General features: G+C 36.5%; 2 protein-coding genes across 5 annotated transcripts; both read left to right on the top strand.

Annotated features, from left to right (window-relative positions):
* The first annotated feature begins 1,026 nt into the window (after positions 1 to 1,026).
* LOC110770915 (SIT4 phosphatase-associated family protein) lies at positions 1,027 to 10,333 on the top strand. Of its 2 annotated transcripts, none has more exons than XM_088254814.1 (19): positions 1,027 to 1,359; positions 2,078 to 2,181; positions 2,397 to 2,483; positions 2,612 to 2,687; positions 2,777 to 2,851; positions 2,943 to 2,996; positions 3,651 to 3,710; positions 3,798 to 3,914; positions 4,534 to 4,628; positions 4,750 to 4,958; positions 5,511 to 5,608; positions 5,883 to 5,986; positions 6,187 to 6,352; positions 6,638 to 6,760; positions 7,026 to 7,108; positions 7,415 to 7,556; positions 7,686 to 7,715; positions 7,939 to 8,009; positions 9,226 to 10,333. In XM_088254814.1, the coding sequence occupies exons 1-19, from the start codon at positions 1,321 to 1,323 to the stop codon at positions 10,037 to 10,039; spliced, it is 2,547 nt and encodes an 848-aa protein (XP_088110940.1). In that variant the 5' UTR covers positions 1,027 to 1,320; the 3' UTR covers positions 10,040 to 10,333. The 2 variants fall into 2 exon arrangements, with proteins under 2 accessions (XP_088110940.1, XP_088110939.1); XM_088254813.1 differs by having other exon boundaries at positions 9,223 to 10,333.
* A 2,903-nt stretch (positions 10,334 to 13,236) lies between these two features.
* On the top strand, positions 13,237 to 14,598 carry LOC110772504 (ubiquitin-like protein 5). Of its 3 annotated transcripts, none has more exons than XR_015836312.1 (3): positions 13,237 to 13,703; positions 14,030 to 14,222; positions 14,319 to 14,598. XR_015836312.1 is itself a non-coding variant. In XM_088254159.1 (2 exons), exon 1 carries the CDS (start codon positions 13,453 to 13,455, stop codon positions 13,672 to 13,674), a length of 222 nt encoding a protein of 73 aa, XP_088110285.1. In that variant the 5' UTR covers positions 13,238 to 13,452; the 3' UTR covers positions 13,675 to 13,703; positions 14,319 to 14,598. The 3 variants fall into 3 exon arrangements, 1 of the variants encoding a protein (XP_088110285.1); XR_015836311.1 differs by having other exon boundaries at positions 13,242 to 13,703; positions 14,037 to 14,222; XM_088254159.1 differs by lacking the exon at positions 14,030 to 14,222 and having other exon boundaries at positions 13,238 to 13,703.
* The last annotated feature ends 2,088 nt before the right edge of the window (positions 14,599 to 16,686 follow it).

Genomic DNA, 16,686 nt, shown 5'->3' with positions numbered 1-16,686 from the left:
ACTGCTTTATCTTACAGCTGATTTTTCTTACAGCAAATCTGACAATGTTTATTTTCACAACACAACAATGCCAAACTAGCCCTTAATATGAAGAGTGGTGGGGTGTGTGTATAGATGTACTAGGGTTAAGTATTAAGTTGGATGACCTTTTTTTGTCTTTTTACACAATAATAAAACTTACATCTTAATTATTTAAGTATTGGGGTGAACAAAGAGAAGTGCGGGGTTTAAATAGAAAATCTCTTATGATTTGGTATTTGCTAAACACAAAAAATTAATTAAGGAACTAATGCCAAGGGCAAGCAGGTCTTACGAAATCTTTGGTTTAGTTTTTGGGTTCGACTCCTGGTATCAAAATAATTTTTTAAAAAGTTTGTTTTACTGTTTTATTTATTTCTCCATCAGTGTGGGAAGCAATAACTTTTAACAAACCGAAGGAGTTAGTGGGTATAACTTTTAGTTGGTTGAGCTCTTTTACCTTTATCCATGTGGGTAGAGGTTCAAAACCCCCAGACACTTATTGAATATTCGTGTAAATCCCTCTCCCCCAATTGCTTGTACTAAAAAAACAAACCAAAGGAATTTAAATGAAGTATTTTAGCATGGAGGAGTAGTTGTGTTGTGAGTTTGTGCTTTAATGTTTATTTTTTGTAAGAGGGGAAAAAGGCCACATACCCTAAGGTCAGCCACTAAAATCAAATTTCACAATCATACAACACCAACACTATGTAGATTGCATTATTTTATACACAGAAAAAGTGTCACACATTTCATGCATACATCAATCATCATATTTCTTTAATTCAAATTGATTTTTTATTTTCTATTTTGTCATTAATCTAATGATTTTACCTTGAGGGAAAATCAAAGTAATTCATGAATCATCATAACATGTACCACTTGAAAAAGTTAAAAAAATAAAAAAAATAAAAAAATGTTAATTTCACCTCATTTGTAGTTTTGTGCTCCTCTCTCTCTCTCTCTCTCTCTCTCTTCATCAGCATTCAGCAATTAGCCAAATAAGCCAACAAGCCGATTACCCTTTTTGCTCTCACAGTTTATTATTTTTTGGGGGGCTCATTTTCTCTGTCTCTCGATCTTCACGGCCTTTGCTCCCTCCTCCTCACCTCATCGATCTCTCAAAAGAATACTAGGGTTTCGACTTTCGTGCTTCAAAGCCACCGACTCCCCGCCCCTGTTCTCAAATCCCCACCTCTCGGCTTTGTCCCTGAAGAGGCCCTAGATTTTCTGCTGCTTCTTCTAGGGTTTACAGATCTAAGACAGCTCTTACTTTCCAGCTCTGCTTTCTCCTTCTTCACCATGTTTTGGAAGCTCACTGCTCTCTCTGCCTCCTCGCCTGTAACTCTCTATCTTTCTCAATCTCTTTCATTTTAAAACCTAGTATTAGCTTCTTATTTTGAAATTTACTGGTCTTCTGTTTGATCAATTTGCTGCTTATTCAGAAGTTTAATTGCTAATTATTTTTGTTTATGTTTCATCTCTAGTTGAGGGGCGTTCAATTTTTTTGTCTTATTGCAATTTACTTTTGACTGATCTGACTTAGCTGTATTAGTTTTCGAAATTGAATGAACAACTGGTTTTAGTAAGTAGTATTTTCCAGGATTTGTTTTTTACTTTACAAGTGCCGTCTTTTATTAATCTAATTGTGATTAAAGTAGGTGAGCTCAAATTTTCTAAATTTGGGATAGATTACCCTCTTCTTGGTTGCTGAGAGAACTTAAGGATATGTGATTACCCTCTGTTTAGTTGCTGAGAAAACTTAAGCATATGTGATTACCCTCTGGTTGGTTGCTGAGAAAACTTAAGGATATGTGGTTACCCTCTATTTGGTTGCTGCTCACTGTAACAGCATCTAGTTCCTATGTACTGCGTTTTATTATTTTCTTTACGAGGGGTACTGCCTTTTAATATTTGGCCAGCTATAAACATGAGTAACAGTGTTCCACTGTTGTAGTTTCAAGTAACACAGGTTTCTTAGCATACTACTGCAGGATTTTTATTCTTATGCCCTCTGATTGTTATTTTTGTTTTCTCTTCTGTTTTTTCTCCTTTACAGGTGGAGTCGGTGCTAGACAAGGAGAATTTTACACTGGATGAGCTTCTGGATGAAGAAGAAATTATCCAAGAATGCAAAGCTTTAAACACTCGTCTCATTAATTTGTAATGTCTCGTTGTTTTCCTCTTTAGGGCTTGTAGTGTTCCGCATATTATCAAGTTCCCTATTGTATATATTATAAGTCAATACCAGAATTTGTTCTATTTCCTTACAATTTTCTTGAATTTGTGGAGGAATGAATTGTACATGATATCTTTTATTATATGGAACTTGACTGTGGATGATACATTGATACCCTTGTGTAAGTTTTTGTTTTCAGTTTAAGGGATAGAGCTCAGGTGGAGCAATTATTGCGTTATATTGTTGAAGAACCTCCTGAGGATGCTGAAAGCAAACGAGCCTTCAAGTATTGTTCCATCTTGACAAAGATTTTGTTTTGACCTTTTTTTATACTTATATTCTAATGTTCAAACTCCAAACTTTTTTGGATTTTTATTTTTGTGGGTCTTGCTTCTGATTATTTTCATGATTTAGGTTCCCTTTCATTGCTTGTGAGGTTTTTACATGTGAAATTGATGTTATTTTAAAGACTTTGGTGGATGAAGAGGAGGTAATCATGACCACATGCTATATTTGAATGAGGAAATTGATGTATAAAATCTTGTTTAGTATTGATAAATGCTTATTATGTGCTTGCAGCTAATGAACTTACTTTTCTCCTTCTTGGAACCAAATCGTCCTCATAGTGCCCTGCTTGCTGGGTATTTTAGCAAGGTATTTTTTTATGATACTGTTAACCTTTTGTCCTACTTGCTCTTGTCTCAAAACGGGTGTCTTGATCCGCTTCTTTTTTGGGCAACTTTAGGTTGTTGTATGCCTTATGATACGAAAGACAGTCCCACTTATGAATTATGTTCAAGTAAGTAACTTTTTTACCTCATCTTTATATTGTATATTTTTAAATTTCTGCCAATATTTTTTAAATTTTTATATCAATTGCATCAATGCATCACCAGATACTTGGACCTATTGCCTCTTTACATTGCCAGCATTAGCATATATAATCCACATTTATTTGATTGCCATGGTTAGCCTTCTTCCGTTGTAGATATTCCCATTAGAAGTGAGAGTTTGTTGCTGAAAGTTTAAATCAATATTATCTTTCCAGCCAACCATGACCCTTGATGCCAAAATTTGTGTTGTCCCAGCATTAATTATTCTTTAATAAAACACCAGCATATTCTGACAATTTAGCTCTTGAATTAAATCAAGATTTTTTTTAATAAAAAACCCGGAGATTATGCCTAGTGGTTTGGAATATTCTTTGTGTTTGAAGTAATTCCTAATGTTTGGTCTTGTTTAATATCTGAAAGTTCTATGCTTCTTACACACAATTTGGATTTGGGCTGTGCCAAAAATGAGCTACTTGCCTATGACATTCCTTCCATTGACTGTTGTTTTGGAAAAAAATTTCGAGGCCACTGTTTTAGCTGAGAAATATAAGTGTTATCCCGAAATCCATCTTTTGTTCATTCGTGTAAATGTTGTTGATTACTGTCGTTGTTGTTTAAAGGCCCATCAGGATGTTTTCCGCCAGCTAGTTGATTTGATAGGAATTACATCCATCATGGAGGTAATTAAGAATAAAATTTTCAGAATCAAGTTCAAAGTTTTTCAGATGCTTGTTTGTAGTTCAATCTGAGGTGTTTTCATGGTACAGGTTTTGGTTCGACTTGTTGGTGCGGATGACCATGTGTATCCCAATTTTATAGATGTGATGCAATGGTTAGCTGAAAGTAATCTGCTAGAAATGATCGTAGATAAATTGAGCCCTTCTGTAAGTCGGAAGATTATACTCGTGTTTATCAGTATAATTTTTTCTCGCAGTCATTGTACATATTTATGGAACATATTTGTTTAATGACTACTTAGTTATGCACTTGTAGCATCCATAGCCATTATGCATATCCTAGGTTACATTTTGTTTTCTTTTGTCATTCTGGTCACAGTACCTTAGAGAACCATATATTGTTAACTAAATAACCTAATGGAGATATTTTTATTTGAATGCTCATATGTCTTGTGTATGTCCACTTTTGAGGTGGATTTCCTCTGTGCACTTCTTTAGATGTTACATAAAGGTGCAGCCTCTTGGATCCAGAAACCATAGTTGAACAGAGAATTGGGAAGTGTTGCATACTTTGTCACCTTAACTGTATGCCTTTGGCCTTTCTAGCTGGAGTTCTATATGATTTTTATTGTTTTTGGTAAGAATTGATAATGAAAGCGAGACTACTGTGATAGACTTTTAAATAATTAAATGGAGAATATACTAAATGGTAGCTCATAAATGTTCATCAGATTAAGAAGTTTGGAACAAATGTTAAAGAACTTAGCTCATTAGCAGCCCTGGTGCATATTGTACAACTGACAACTTCCTTTTACCTTTGGATCAGAATTCTCCTGAAGTTCATGCTAATGCAGCTGAGACACTTTCTGCTATAACTCGAAATGCCCCATCAGCCCTAGCCAACAAACTTTCTAGCCCAAGGTTTGTAGTCGGAGCACTTTTTGGTTGGTTTTGAGTTATTATGTTTCTATATATATATATATATATATATGTTTATTTATGAGCAATGGTTTTGAATTCTTCTTGAATAATTCATATGCAGTTTCGTTGCAAGGATATTTGGTCATGCACTGGAAGATTCACATTCAAAGTCTAGTCTTGTAAACTCGCTTTCTGTTTGTATCTCTTTGTTGGATCCGAAAAGATCAGCAGTTTCTTCTCCCTTGTTCCATTCTTTTCGGAGTCAACACATGTATGAGTCTCCAATCCCTGTTAATCCAGACACTGTCAGTGCAATGCTGCCAAAACTCGGTGAGTGTGCAATTATATCTTGCCATGATTTTTTCCAACAACGGAAATTTACATTTTTCTAGCTGCATAGCATGTAAAACTAATGTTTTTCATCTATTTTATTCAGCTTATTTATTTTAAACTTGCTGCTTGTAATTTATTTTAATGCATATTACATGATTGTTTCAGTTTTCCAATTACATTTTCCAACAACAATTTGGAATCTCCATGCTGCTTGTAAATTTTCAATGTAACATGGCCTTTTGTAGCTACTTGAAAGTAGGAAGGGGATAGTTTAGGTCCATGAAAGGTAGAGGTAAACTGATTGAACCTCAGAGCGGACAAAGCTTTGGCTTATGACAAGGCTCATATAATAAGGTGAAATATATTGCCATGTCCGGGGACTGATATATCATATTTGAACAAAATCTGAGGGCTCTTAGGATTCATCAGCGGAGTGATACTTTTTCTCTATCATTGATGCAAGTCTTGCATTATATTACAGCTGCCTTAAAAGGAACAGAAGAATTGTTTCTTCAGTATGATTTCAAGATTTAAAGTTTGGTTGTCCAGGTGACTTGCTTATGCTTTTGAATGTGTCATCGGATGAGAAAACACTGCCGACAACATACGGAGAGTTGAGGCCTCCACTTGGAAAGTATCGTTTAAAGGTTGGTTTAGTTTATTTGGCTTGTGCGAGAGAGTTTATTCTCCGTTTTTACCTCGATAGGAGTTAGACTAGTATTCTGGCTGTTTTTAATGTAATAAATTGTAGACAAATTTCAGAATTCAATTCGGTGCCGGCAGAAATTATTTTTTATTTATAAGAAATTATTTGTCAATGACTTTTCCACCCTAGATCACAGAAAGCGAAAATTGTTAATTATTGGATATTAGAACTGACAGTGTCGATTGCCATTTTAACTGTTCTGCAATTTATTTCAGATTGTGGAGTTCATTGCTGTTCTATTGAGATCGGGTAATGAAGATGCAGAAAAGGAATTGGTTAGCTCGGGAACCATCCAACGGATCATTGATCTTTTCTTTGAGTAAGCTGTTGCTTCAATTTATTTTATTTTGAGATAGTTATTGGATATCTAGATTCCTCTCTCTCTCTCTCTCTCTCTCTCTCTCTCTCTCTCTCTCTCTCTCCCGATGATACCTTGCCAAAAGAAATGTTCTTCTCTTTTGTTACACTGAACGATGTACCTGTTCATAGTAACTTAATGGGTTGATCTAATTAATGCAGGTACCCCTACAATAACTCATTGCACCATCATGTAGATAGTATCATATCGTCATGTTTGGAAAGCAAGAGTGATGCTATTGTTGATCATCTCCTTCGAGATTGTGATTTGATTGGGAAGTTTCTCCAAACAGATAAACATCCCCTTCTATCTGGTGATACTAGCAAGGTAGAGAGATTCAGTAACTGGATAAATGAATGCTTGAATGTGGGCTCCTTCTTAAATTTCAGACTGTTGTGGCCAAACATTAAATGCTCAACATGCTAGATATTGTTTATAATGCCTTTAATTTCCTTGTTGGATGAGGTGTAATGTAATAGAAAATAGAGCATGCTTAATCTTAAATGGAGTTTGGATTTGTGCAATAGCATGTAGTTATATATATTGATGATTACCTATACTTGGCTGTTGATTTTATTTCATTCTCTGATAGTTTGAATTTTCCCTTGATAGCCAACGGTACCTGCTGCTGGGAAATCGGCACCACGGGCAGGAAACCTGGGACACATTACACGAATTTCTAATAAGCTCATTCAGTTGGGAAACAGCCAAAGCCGTGTTAAGGCATGCCTTCAGGTAGGTTTCAGGTTTAAACTTTGAATTGCTATAAGCATACATAAATGGATCACAACTTCTGCTCAAAATTGTGATTTTAACAATGATCGTATCTGATCTTTTGTAACTGTTTATATTAAGCTTCTCTAATTTTTTCTCCTTTACCTCTCTATTATTGGCAAAACTATGAACATTTCGCTACTTGAGTGGGATGTTAGTCTTCTTAGTGGCTAATATTTATCTTTAAAATTCTTTGTAAAACAACATTGCTTTGCTTGATCTCTAGGAACATAGCGAATGGAATGAGTGGCAGACTACAGTTTTGCAGGAGCGCAATGCAGTTGAAAATGTTTATCGATGGGCTTGCGGGTATGCTGTTGTGCCATATATCTGCTTTGCAATGCATATTTGTCAAGTATGATTAGGGGCCATTATGAATAAATTACTGTGTTCTGGTTTATATAGCACTCAATCCAAAGTAATGAATTTGTCGGTTGGGTTTAAAATAAGGTGTTAAAGACACCTACTGTGATGGCACATTTTTGCTTCTTTTAGGGACAGAAATAGTTGTCAAGCCTTATTAAAACGGTCAACTTAGTTAACCTTTCTATACATTGATTTTTTTAGTTGGATTTGATCTTCAACTTCAGTTTTGTTTCTCCTTGTTATGCACAGCCGCCCAACTGCTTTGCAAGACAGGACGAGGGATAGTGATGATGACGACATGAATGACAGAGATTATGATGTAGCAGCTTTAGCAAATAATCTAAGCCAGGCTTTTAGATACAAAATATATGGGAATGAGGACGCAGGAGAGGTATCTAGCTGGGTGCATTGTATTTATTAGTTTCAGCATAGCTTCGCCTGGGAAATTTGTCCCCTTACTCGTTTTTGGTTTCTCCATTTGTTATTGTTGGATGAATGTTTTGAATTCTTTGCAATGCAGGACCACGGAACTCTAGATCGAGATGACGAGGTAATTAGTTTGGTCATTTCTACCACTGATTTCTTTCCGTAGTTTCATGTATTGAACTTGATGGTAGCTTTTTTTATTTTAACATGAATAAGCTCTAGATAAAGCTCTGAGGCAGAAACATGATAAACCGTGAAAACATGTTAACTTTTTTTTTCTTTTTGTAAAAGTAAATATTTGGTTTCGTTGCATCCTGAAATGAGTTGGTTTAATTTGTAACATACAGGATGTCTACTTTGACGATGAATCTGCTGAAGTAGTCATATCATCCTTGCGGCTTGGTGATGATCAGGGAAGGTGAGTTTGTAACCATTTTGGTTTTATATCAAGGAAAACAAACTCCGTATGCCACCAGTTTAGGTTTAGTGGAAATACATTGTATGCATGGTCTATAATGATTTGCAACATTTTCCGAACTCTGTATAGCCGCTAGTGGCTGGACTTCTAGACCCAAAAACCCAAAATATCCACAAGAAAAATGAAAAAGAGATGTACTAAAACTTTAATTATATACACAGTAATGACAATAATTTAACATGGTTCAAATGGTACAAGATCTTCCTCCCACACAATACGTAAAAGGATACCAATTAGTCTCCGGGCTTAGAGGTTGAATCTGATTCAATATACCAAATACAGAAGAGATTGACTTCTGTCTATACAATCTGGAAATTCTATATATATATATATATAAGCTTCAATTGAGGGATCCCACAAATAAGCTTATTTGAGGGACACCCTTGTAGAGCCCGCTCCGTATTGTATTTCACTAATCAAAACTGTCTATTTTGTAGATACTCATTCAAAGATCATCTTTACAAAAAATCACTTGAATCGGATTCATTTGACCACTCAATTGAATTATTGAAATTTTAGTATTTTCTTGAAGCACCGTATTCATTAATTTTGTAGGACACAATTGGATATCGAAACGGTTTCCGATTTGTCTAATTTTTTGCGAGGATGATCTATGAATGTAGACTTGAAAAATAGATGATTTGGATCGTTGAAAAAAAAATTAGACAAATTGGAAACCTTCTATTTTTCTCATCTTCATTCAGAGATCATTCTTGCAAAAATTCATGCAACTTGAAAATCATTAAGGCATCTAATTGAGACCAACAAAATCAATGAACATGGTGTTTCAAAAAAGTACTTCAATTTCAATAATTTAATTCAGTAGTCAAATGATATTGGATTCAAGTGATTTTTATGATCTTTGAATGAATATCTACAAAATAGACAGTTTGGATTAGTGAAATACAATGAGGAGTGGGCTCTAGTATTTTGTCAAACTATGAATTAGGGTTGATATGGTGTGGAGTCTTGTCTGAAGTCACTTTCCCAACTGATAATTTGATAAAAAGAACATGCAACAGTTTCTGTATATATGTTCTTGTAGCGTCTGAAATGGTTGGCAATGATGTCTTAACAATGTTGTGCATCATAAGTGTAGCTGTAGATTCAATTATGTAATGGCGATGCTGAATAGTATTAATCCTGAATGCAGCAGTTTATTTACAAATTCCAACTGGTTTGCATTCCAAGATGATAGAATGGGTAATGCACCAGTGGGCACATCAGAGATGGAGGAAGTAAACTTGAATGGGACTGCGAATGGTGGTAATAGCAGTAGTGATGATGAGGTTGTGGTAGGGGAGGATGATGAATTGGCCGGAAGTAAAGACTCTGTCGATGGCACATCCACTTCGAACAAAAACGTTATGAATGGATTTAATGGGAACAGTGGAAACATGAACCCAGATGGTGAGAATGCAAGTGCCTCCCATGATATGGGTGGATTCTTCAGATTTGAGGCAACTGACAATGAGGATTTGTTTGGAGACAGGCCTTTGCCTGAATGGGTGGGATGGAGTGAATCATCAGATTTGCAAGTCGGTGGTGCAAGTATAAATCCATTCGAGGATCATGATGACTCGGATGCCAATCCTTCCAGTCATGCCGAGGTAGTGGCACCTAATGCTAGTTTGCCCCCAAGTGGAGGATCTGCTCTTTCAAATGGCTCTGCCTCCTCCACTGCTTCTACTGCAGGATCGCTGGGTAGTGATGGGAGCCAACGATCAGCTGCAGTGCCATCATTGTTTGAAGAGGATGTTGAATTTGTTGGCGTCGAATTAGAAGGTACTGAGAAGGCTATGGAGCAGGCTCTTAAAGAGGGCATAGTAGGGGAGGCAGGGCCGTTGAAGAAAAACATTATGCCAAAGGTGCCAGAAAAGGACAACTCCGACGATGGTGGGCCTGCAACTAAGGAGTTCAATGATGCAAATTATTGGAGGGTTGATCAGGAGGTTGCTGTTTTGGAGTGAATGGTGGGTTGATCCTGCTTAGGCTGTTCAAATCTGAAACTGGGTACAACAGCAGGGGACCCCATTTTCGGGATGGCAGGGTGCCAGCAGCCTATGCAGCAGCAGCAGGAGGTCATATGTACAGTATATTTTTGTTTCGACATGGGATCAGATGGTAGGTTGTGTTATGGTTATTTGCTGTTTACTTATTGTTACTCATTGTTTATTATTTAAGTTTTTTTTAAAATCTTTGGTTTCGTTCTGATACTGATAATGGGATTTTCCCAAAATCCAAAATATTTTTAGTTTCGTTTCTGGCTGGAATCATTCTTAATGTGGTATCTTTCATTTGATGAATCTGGACCCGTTACCTATAAATTGGTTAGGTATTGTTATTGTATACATATCTACAGCAGTTTTGATGATCAGTGCAGTGCCTTTTCTCGCTCTCGATATTATTTTTCTTATTAGCAGGCAAAGTGATTGAAAATGTTGTCTTCCTTCTGGGTTTGGTGATTCAGAAATTTCACGCATGTGAATTAACATTCATAAACAATTCTAACAGCAACTCTAAAGCACCAAAGTAACTTAAAGGGTTATCTTATCTACGCACATAAAAGAACGGGCTTTTTTGGTAGAAAAGATTGTTCAAATAATAAAAAATGTTTAAAAATTAGATGCGAATATAAAATTTTAAAAAGAAAAGAAAAAATTAGAAGCACAAATCCAAATGGCTTATATGCAAGGTGGTTGAGTTCTTCAGTGGTGTTTTTGTCCAATTTTTTGGGGGAAGCCTTGTAACTCTCCTAGCCCTTGTGTCATACTTCTTCTCTGTGTATCTCTCTTATGACATGGCTAATCACGTAATAAAAGAGAGGTTATGAAACAAATTGAAGTTTTTGTCCCAAATTAGAGGGCCCGACTTTATAAATAATAGTAGGGAAGTTTTTTTTTCCACTTTACATGTTTACTTATAAGCCTAGTTAGTAAAATACGGGACGAAAAGTACGAATAAAATACGTATGTGTTTTATTCAGTAAAATTTTGGCAAGATACAACTGAAAAGTGTATATAATATTTTAATATAATATGTATATATGTGAATTTTGTCTGTATTATTCAAAATTTTGTAAAAAAATACTTGTATTAAACATGAAAAACACATACGTACGTATATAATGTGTATTGTATGTATTTTTTTTTATTTAAAAAATGTGTTTTTTATCGAGTCTTTAAGACGTGTACGAAAAATGAAAGTATTATTGAAAAATAAGTACATACTAGTATAATATGAGTATTAAACGGGAAAATGCTAAATTCTTTATATGAGTATTAACTCTAGAAAAGTAAAAAATCAAAATGGGACAATAGAGACTCGGGTAATAGCCTAATAGTACTAGATAATGCTCTAAACTACTCCTATTGACAAACGAAAATTTTTAATTAATGTATATATATATCCCAGTATAGCCGTGCGGCTATTAGTATAGCCGCTAATAGCCGCACGGCTATTAGTACAGCAGGTATAACCGCGCGATTATACTATTTAGGGTTATTCGTAGCAATGGTCCCTCAACTATACCCGTAGTTACACTTTGGTCCCCCAATTCAATTATTAGTTGCAGGGGTCACTCAACTAGGTGCTATGTTGCACCAGTAGTTCTTCCGTCAAGTCTGTGACTTTTTCCGTTAAAAATGAGAGTAAATTAGGAAATTCATCCACAACCCTCCCTTTCCTCAACAATCCTCCCCTTCCTCCCAGTGGTCCTCCTAGATGTTTCCCTGGTCCTTCAGTTGATCCTCCACTTGGAAGGAGCTTGAATGGTGGCTATAGGTCTCCACCTCGTGGCTGGGCTAGAGATGGCCCTAGAGATTTTGGCGCTGGGATGCCACCTCCAAGGCATGAAGGCAGGTTTCCTGACCATCAAATGCGAAGAGATCGATTGGATTACTCAGACAACCATAGAGGAAGAACCAAGTTCGATCGGTTGGATTCTTCACCACCAAAAGATTATAACCGGCCTATGTACATGGATCGAGGATGAGATGATCGTCGCGGCATGGGGCGAGGCCGAATTGGCTCAACCCACGCCTTCCTCCTCCACTCACGCTTGAAGAAGACGGGCCTTGGATCGAACTTTCGCAGCTTTGATTTTCTCTTCTTTTCTCTCTAACCAAACGGACGAGAAGTGGTGAAACGCTACCTTGGCTTGCGAGCGTTTGTTTTGGTGCGAAGCGAGAGTCGTCGAGAGAGTGAGAATTGGGTCTGGAAGTGCCGAAGGCTTTTACTGCACAGATCGAGTTGGGTTTATTTATGTGTTCTTAATCTTTTAGGTGAAAGTTTTGTTTTTGCATTTTGGTTATGGGAATGAAGGGTGATTTTCAATTTGGGCATGATTCAAATTCGTTGAATCTTCTCTCTGAGGTTTTTGTTATCGTCAAAAATTGGAAGAAAGATGATGTTAAGAAGGCCATGGCCATGGCTATGAGAAATTGCTGCTGCAACCCACTTCGTGGATATGGATTTGATGGGTGTTTGATTCCTTAGAAGGCCATGGTCAAGCAAAACAAAAGGGTTTTTTCATCATCATCATCTTCTTCTTCTTCCTTGGATACGTTGGCTGAAATTGCAACCCAACAATTGATGGAGTTGGGGGATGGGAATGGACTCACAATTGAGTGGGTTTTTGATGAAAAAGCTGTTCTTGCATAATTCATTAGTTTCTGTGCTAAAAAGAAAAGGTGATATGCAGTTTTTGTGGGAAGAAGGGTAGGTGGGGAAGGGATGGGAGGGTGAGAATTGCGTCTGGAGTATTTTGAGGAATACAGGTTGGGGATGGGTGCCCAGTGTGACAGAGAGATAGGGATTGGGGTTGGGAGGGATTGGAGGAGGAAGGCGTGGGTTGAGGCAATGGAAGAAGTGGATGGTTGTGGAGGAAGGGGAGGGTTGTGGATGAATTTTTGAATTTACCCTCATTTTTGATAGAAAATTTAACAGAGTTTGACAGAGGGACTACTGGTGCAACGTAGCACCTAGTTGAGTGACCCCTGCAACTAATAATTGAATTGAGGGACCAAAGTGTAACTACGGGTATAGTTGAGAGACCATTGCTGCGAATAACCCTACTATTTATTAAAATAGTAATTTTCCGTTTAGTAAGAAGAACAGTATGTTGCTCTGTAATCCGATACAACACGGGGCTGCTGTGCCGACGTGTAATATGGTATTACAAGTATTTTGCTCAGTGTAAGGCGAAAAGACGAAGATACCCTCAGTAGCACATTGTAGAACGTTCAAGAGAGGCCCAACTTCCTCATATTTCAGTTGTTTAGCGCCTCTGCAACTCCATAGACAACCAATCCAGAGAAACTCGGGATAGGGATCAGGGGCCTTAGGGCTTGAAACCTTGCAGAAGAAGAAGAAGAAGAAGAAGATGATCGAGGTGGTGCTGAACGACAGGCTGGGAAAGAAGGTTCGGGTGACATGCAACGAGGACGACACCATAGGCGACCTGAAGAAGCTGGTGGCGGCCCAGACGGGGACCCGAGCCGATAAGATCCGAATCCAAAAGTGGTACAACATTTACAAGGATCACATCACTCTCAAGGATTACGAAATCCACGACGGCATGGGCCTCGAACTCTACTACAACTGAAACTCATCAATTCAATTCTACCTACGTACGTCGTCGTTTCTTTTCTTTGCTTAAGGCCTTCGGTGGCAATTAATTAATTAACTAATTATGTCATTGCCTGCATGTTAATTGTTAATTGTCAATTGTCGGGTAATTAATTTGATGGCTAATTGTTGTTGGGCAGCAATCGGATATTGCTTGTTCTGTTTTGTCTTTGCAGATTGTGGGTTGTGTTTTTCATTTTATGATATGAACTGCTTCTTCAAGACTGTATATGTTATGCATTGTGTTTTGTGGAAAACGTTTTAAGAAATAAATGATTTGATTGCTAAGAAGATAATTCTATATGTCTATGCCTTGGTAAACATGCCATTAGTTTACAGGACGTAAGATGCAAAATGCCTTGCAAGTGACTATATACCAACAAACCCATTGTGAACGAGTTGAGGAAAGAGTTGGGGCCCTGTATGTTTATGGGTATCGTCGTCGTATCGTAAACATTTGGACATCGGAATATTCAAAGCTCTGCATTGTTTCTTACATTGATGATGAGCATGCTCATCAACATGGTATAGACAGAGATATGAATTTATCTTCATATAATGTTGATTTGAGCTTATACAAATCATCAATTGCTCATGATATTGTGGACAAATTTAATGCAGTTGTTTCCTGTGTCCACGAGAGTCCAGCTGAGAGAATATATGTTGTTTGCGACTTCTAGCTTTTGCTCTCATTGTTGGCAAAGACGTGTGAAGTAAAGTGATGAAAGAAGAATTCATTGTCTTAAATCTCAACAGATCAACGGGAAAAAAAGAAAAGAAGAGAAACCTTGGCAAACAAGGAAAGACAGAAAGAAATTGCAAAGTTCTGTGTGAATGCAAGAATAAGTTTTCTGTTGTATAGGCGAACCAATTTAATGAGAGGTTGTATTTAATGTTGCAAGTTAGAATTGGGAGTTTACTGGTTTTAGATCCCAAAGAAAAGAAGAAAAAAAAATACAAAAACAAAAAGGCATCTTGTGGGTTTCGATGGGAAAATCTGAGTGCATCTGTTCTGTTTCTGTATACTCTCTGGTCTCTTCATGTCTGTGTTCAGTGTAACATCTTGTCTTGTCTTTGCTAATCCGGCCCATATTTGGTGTTCTTCAATTCTGTCATCTCTCCTTTTTTACTTTCTTTTTCTTTCTATTTTCCGTTTGATTTGAGTGACAGAGACTTAACATGAAAACTTGTGTCAGTTAGCATATTGTCCTGGTGTTTCATGACACAAACTTAATTGAAGAAAACAATGAAGTCATGTAAACCTCAAAAAGGATCCAGTATGTTCGAATTTGGATAGTGGATGGAATAGATGATCAGCTGCGCTTTTTGTTTTGGACTGAAATTCTGAAACCCTGGAGGCTTCCATTACCTTCACCACATGCATGGTTTTACCATTATGCTATTATAAATATGGCTTATTATCACAAAAGGTCCCTAAGGTTTAGGAAACTATCAGATTGCATCCTTAATGTTTTTTTGTGTCATTGGTGGTCCTCAAGGTTAGTATGTGTAATCACAAATGGTCCATGCCGTTAGGTTCCGTCAAAAACTCTGTTAGTTTGCTGATGTGGCATATATATATATATATATATCACAAAACATCCCTGAGGTTTACACATCTATCACAAATGGTCCTTGCAAATTTTTTTAATTTTTTTCATTTAAAATTCATAAAATTTTGGTTTTCTTTTTTAAATCTTATGAATTTTAAATTATTTTAAAATATACATTGTATTTTAAATACACATGACACTATATTATTTTAGATGTGGGCTCCACATATATGTCACATCAACAAACTGGAGTTTTTAAAAATTAATTTAAAATTCATAAAATTTAAAAATGAAAAAAATCAAGGGTTTAGGGTTTATAAATGGTCCTCAAGGTTAAAATCCTTATATAAATGGTTTTTTCATTTTTAAATTTTTTGAATTTTAGATTATTTTTTTAAAAAAACTTCATTAGTTTGTTGGTGTGGCATATATGTGGAGCCCTCATCTTCAAAAATATAGTATCATATGTATTTAAAATACAATATATATTTTTAAATATTATAAAAAACAAAAACAAAATTTTATGAATTTTAAATTAAAAAATTAAAAAAATTTGCATGGACCATTTGTGATAGATGTGTTAACCTCAGGGATGTTTTGTGATATGTATATATGCCACGTCAGCAAACTAACGGAGTTTTTGACGGAACCTAACGGCAAGGACCATTTGTGATCACACATACTAACCTTGAGGACCATAAGTGACACAAAAAAACATTAAGGATGCAATCTGATAGTTTCGTAAACCTTAGGGACCTTTTGTGATAATAAGCCTATAAATATTTAAGGACTTACTTTGTGGCCGATTAACACATGGAAAATTGATCTTATGTGTCATTGTATTATTGATTGGGGATAGCAAAAAATGTTATTCCCGTTGCATGAGAGTTTCTCTCATGCACTAGGGTCTGCCATTTCCAAAGAAAAATTGGCCAATCCGGCCGAACTAGAACGATCGTGCTGATTTGGTATGTTTTATATTTTTGTTGGAATTTCGATGGTAAAGTCGAACATGATGAACTCAACAAGTTTTGTTCACGGTTTGAAAAACTCACATTTTCTACTTGGCATAAGCCTATTAGTTTGGCTCAAAACTTACCATAGTCCTCCTCGCACCACAATTTTGTCATATTAACTTACTAATATTGTTACCTTTCGTCTCCTTCAATTAGCCACAACCAACATAAATTCTGTGTGTCAAGTCTCTCTTAAAGTCCTCTCTCCTTTCGACATCCATAGATGCTCTCAAGATCTTGTTGTCAAATGTCACCATTGTCGTCATCATTGTCACTAAATCTCGTCATCGTTCTCATTTGAACTCACCAAAATTGACATGCATTGAACTATTGATTTGGTGAGCTAACTGTGGTCGGTGGGCGAGTAGTGGGTTGGTGTCGGTCCCATATATACTCTTGCACTGACTTAGTCGGTTCAGT

The sequence above is a fragment of the Prunus avium genome, chromosome 6 (genome assembly GCF_965620075.1).
Source record: "Prunus avium chromosome 6, drPruAviu1.hap1.1, whole genome shotgun sequence".
In the NCBI taxonomy this organism is placed as follows: domain Eukaryota; kingdom Viridiplantae; phylum Streptophyta; class Magnoliopsida; order Rosales; family Rosaceae; genus Prunus; species Prunus avium.
Note: the sequence above shows the minus strand (reverse complement) of the source record. Positions and strands in the feature narration are given on the sequence as shown.

Bases quoted from the DNA above. Each gene is read 5' to 3' on its own strand.
- LOC110772504 (XM_088254159.1), top strand. From the start codon at position 13,453: ATGATCGAGGTGGTGCTGAACGACAGGCTGGGAAAGAAGGTTCGGGTG.
- LOC110770915 (XM_088254813.1), top strand. From the start codon at position 1,321: ATGTTTTGGAAGCTCACTGCTCTCTCTGCCTCCTCGCCT. The intron at 2,997-3,650 runs GTAAGTAACTTT...TGTTGTTTAAAG, and splicing joins CACTTATGAATTATGTTCAA to GCCCATCAGGATGTTTTCCG. The intron at 6,761-7,025 runs GTAGGTTTCAGG...CTTGATCTCTAG, and splicing joins GTGTTAAGGCATGCCTTCAG to GAACATAGCGAATGGAATGA.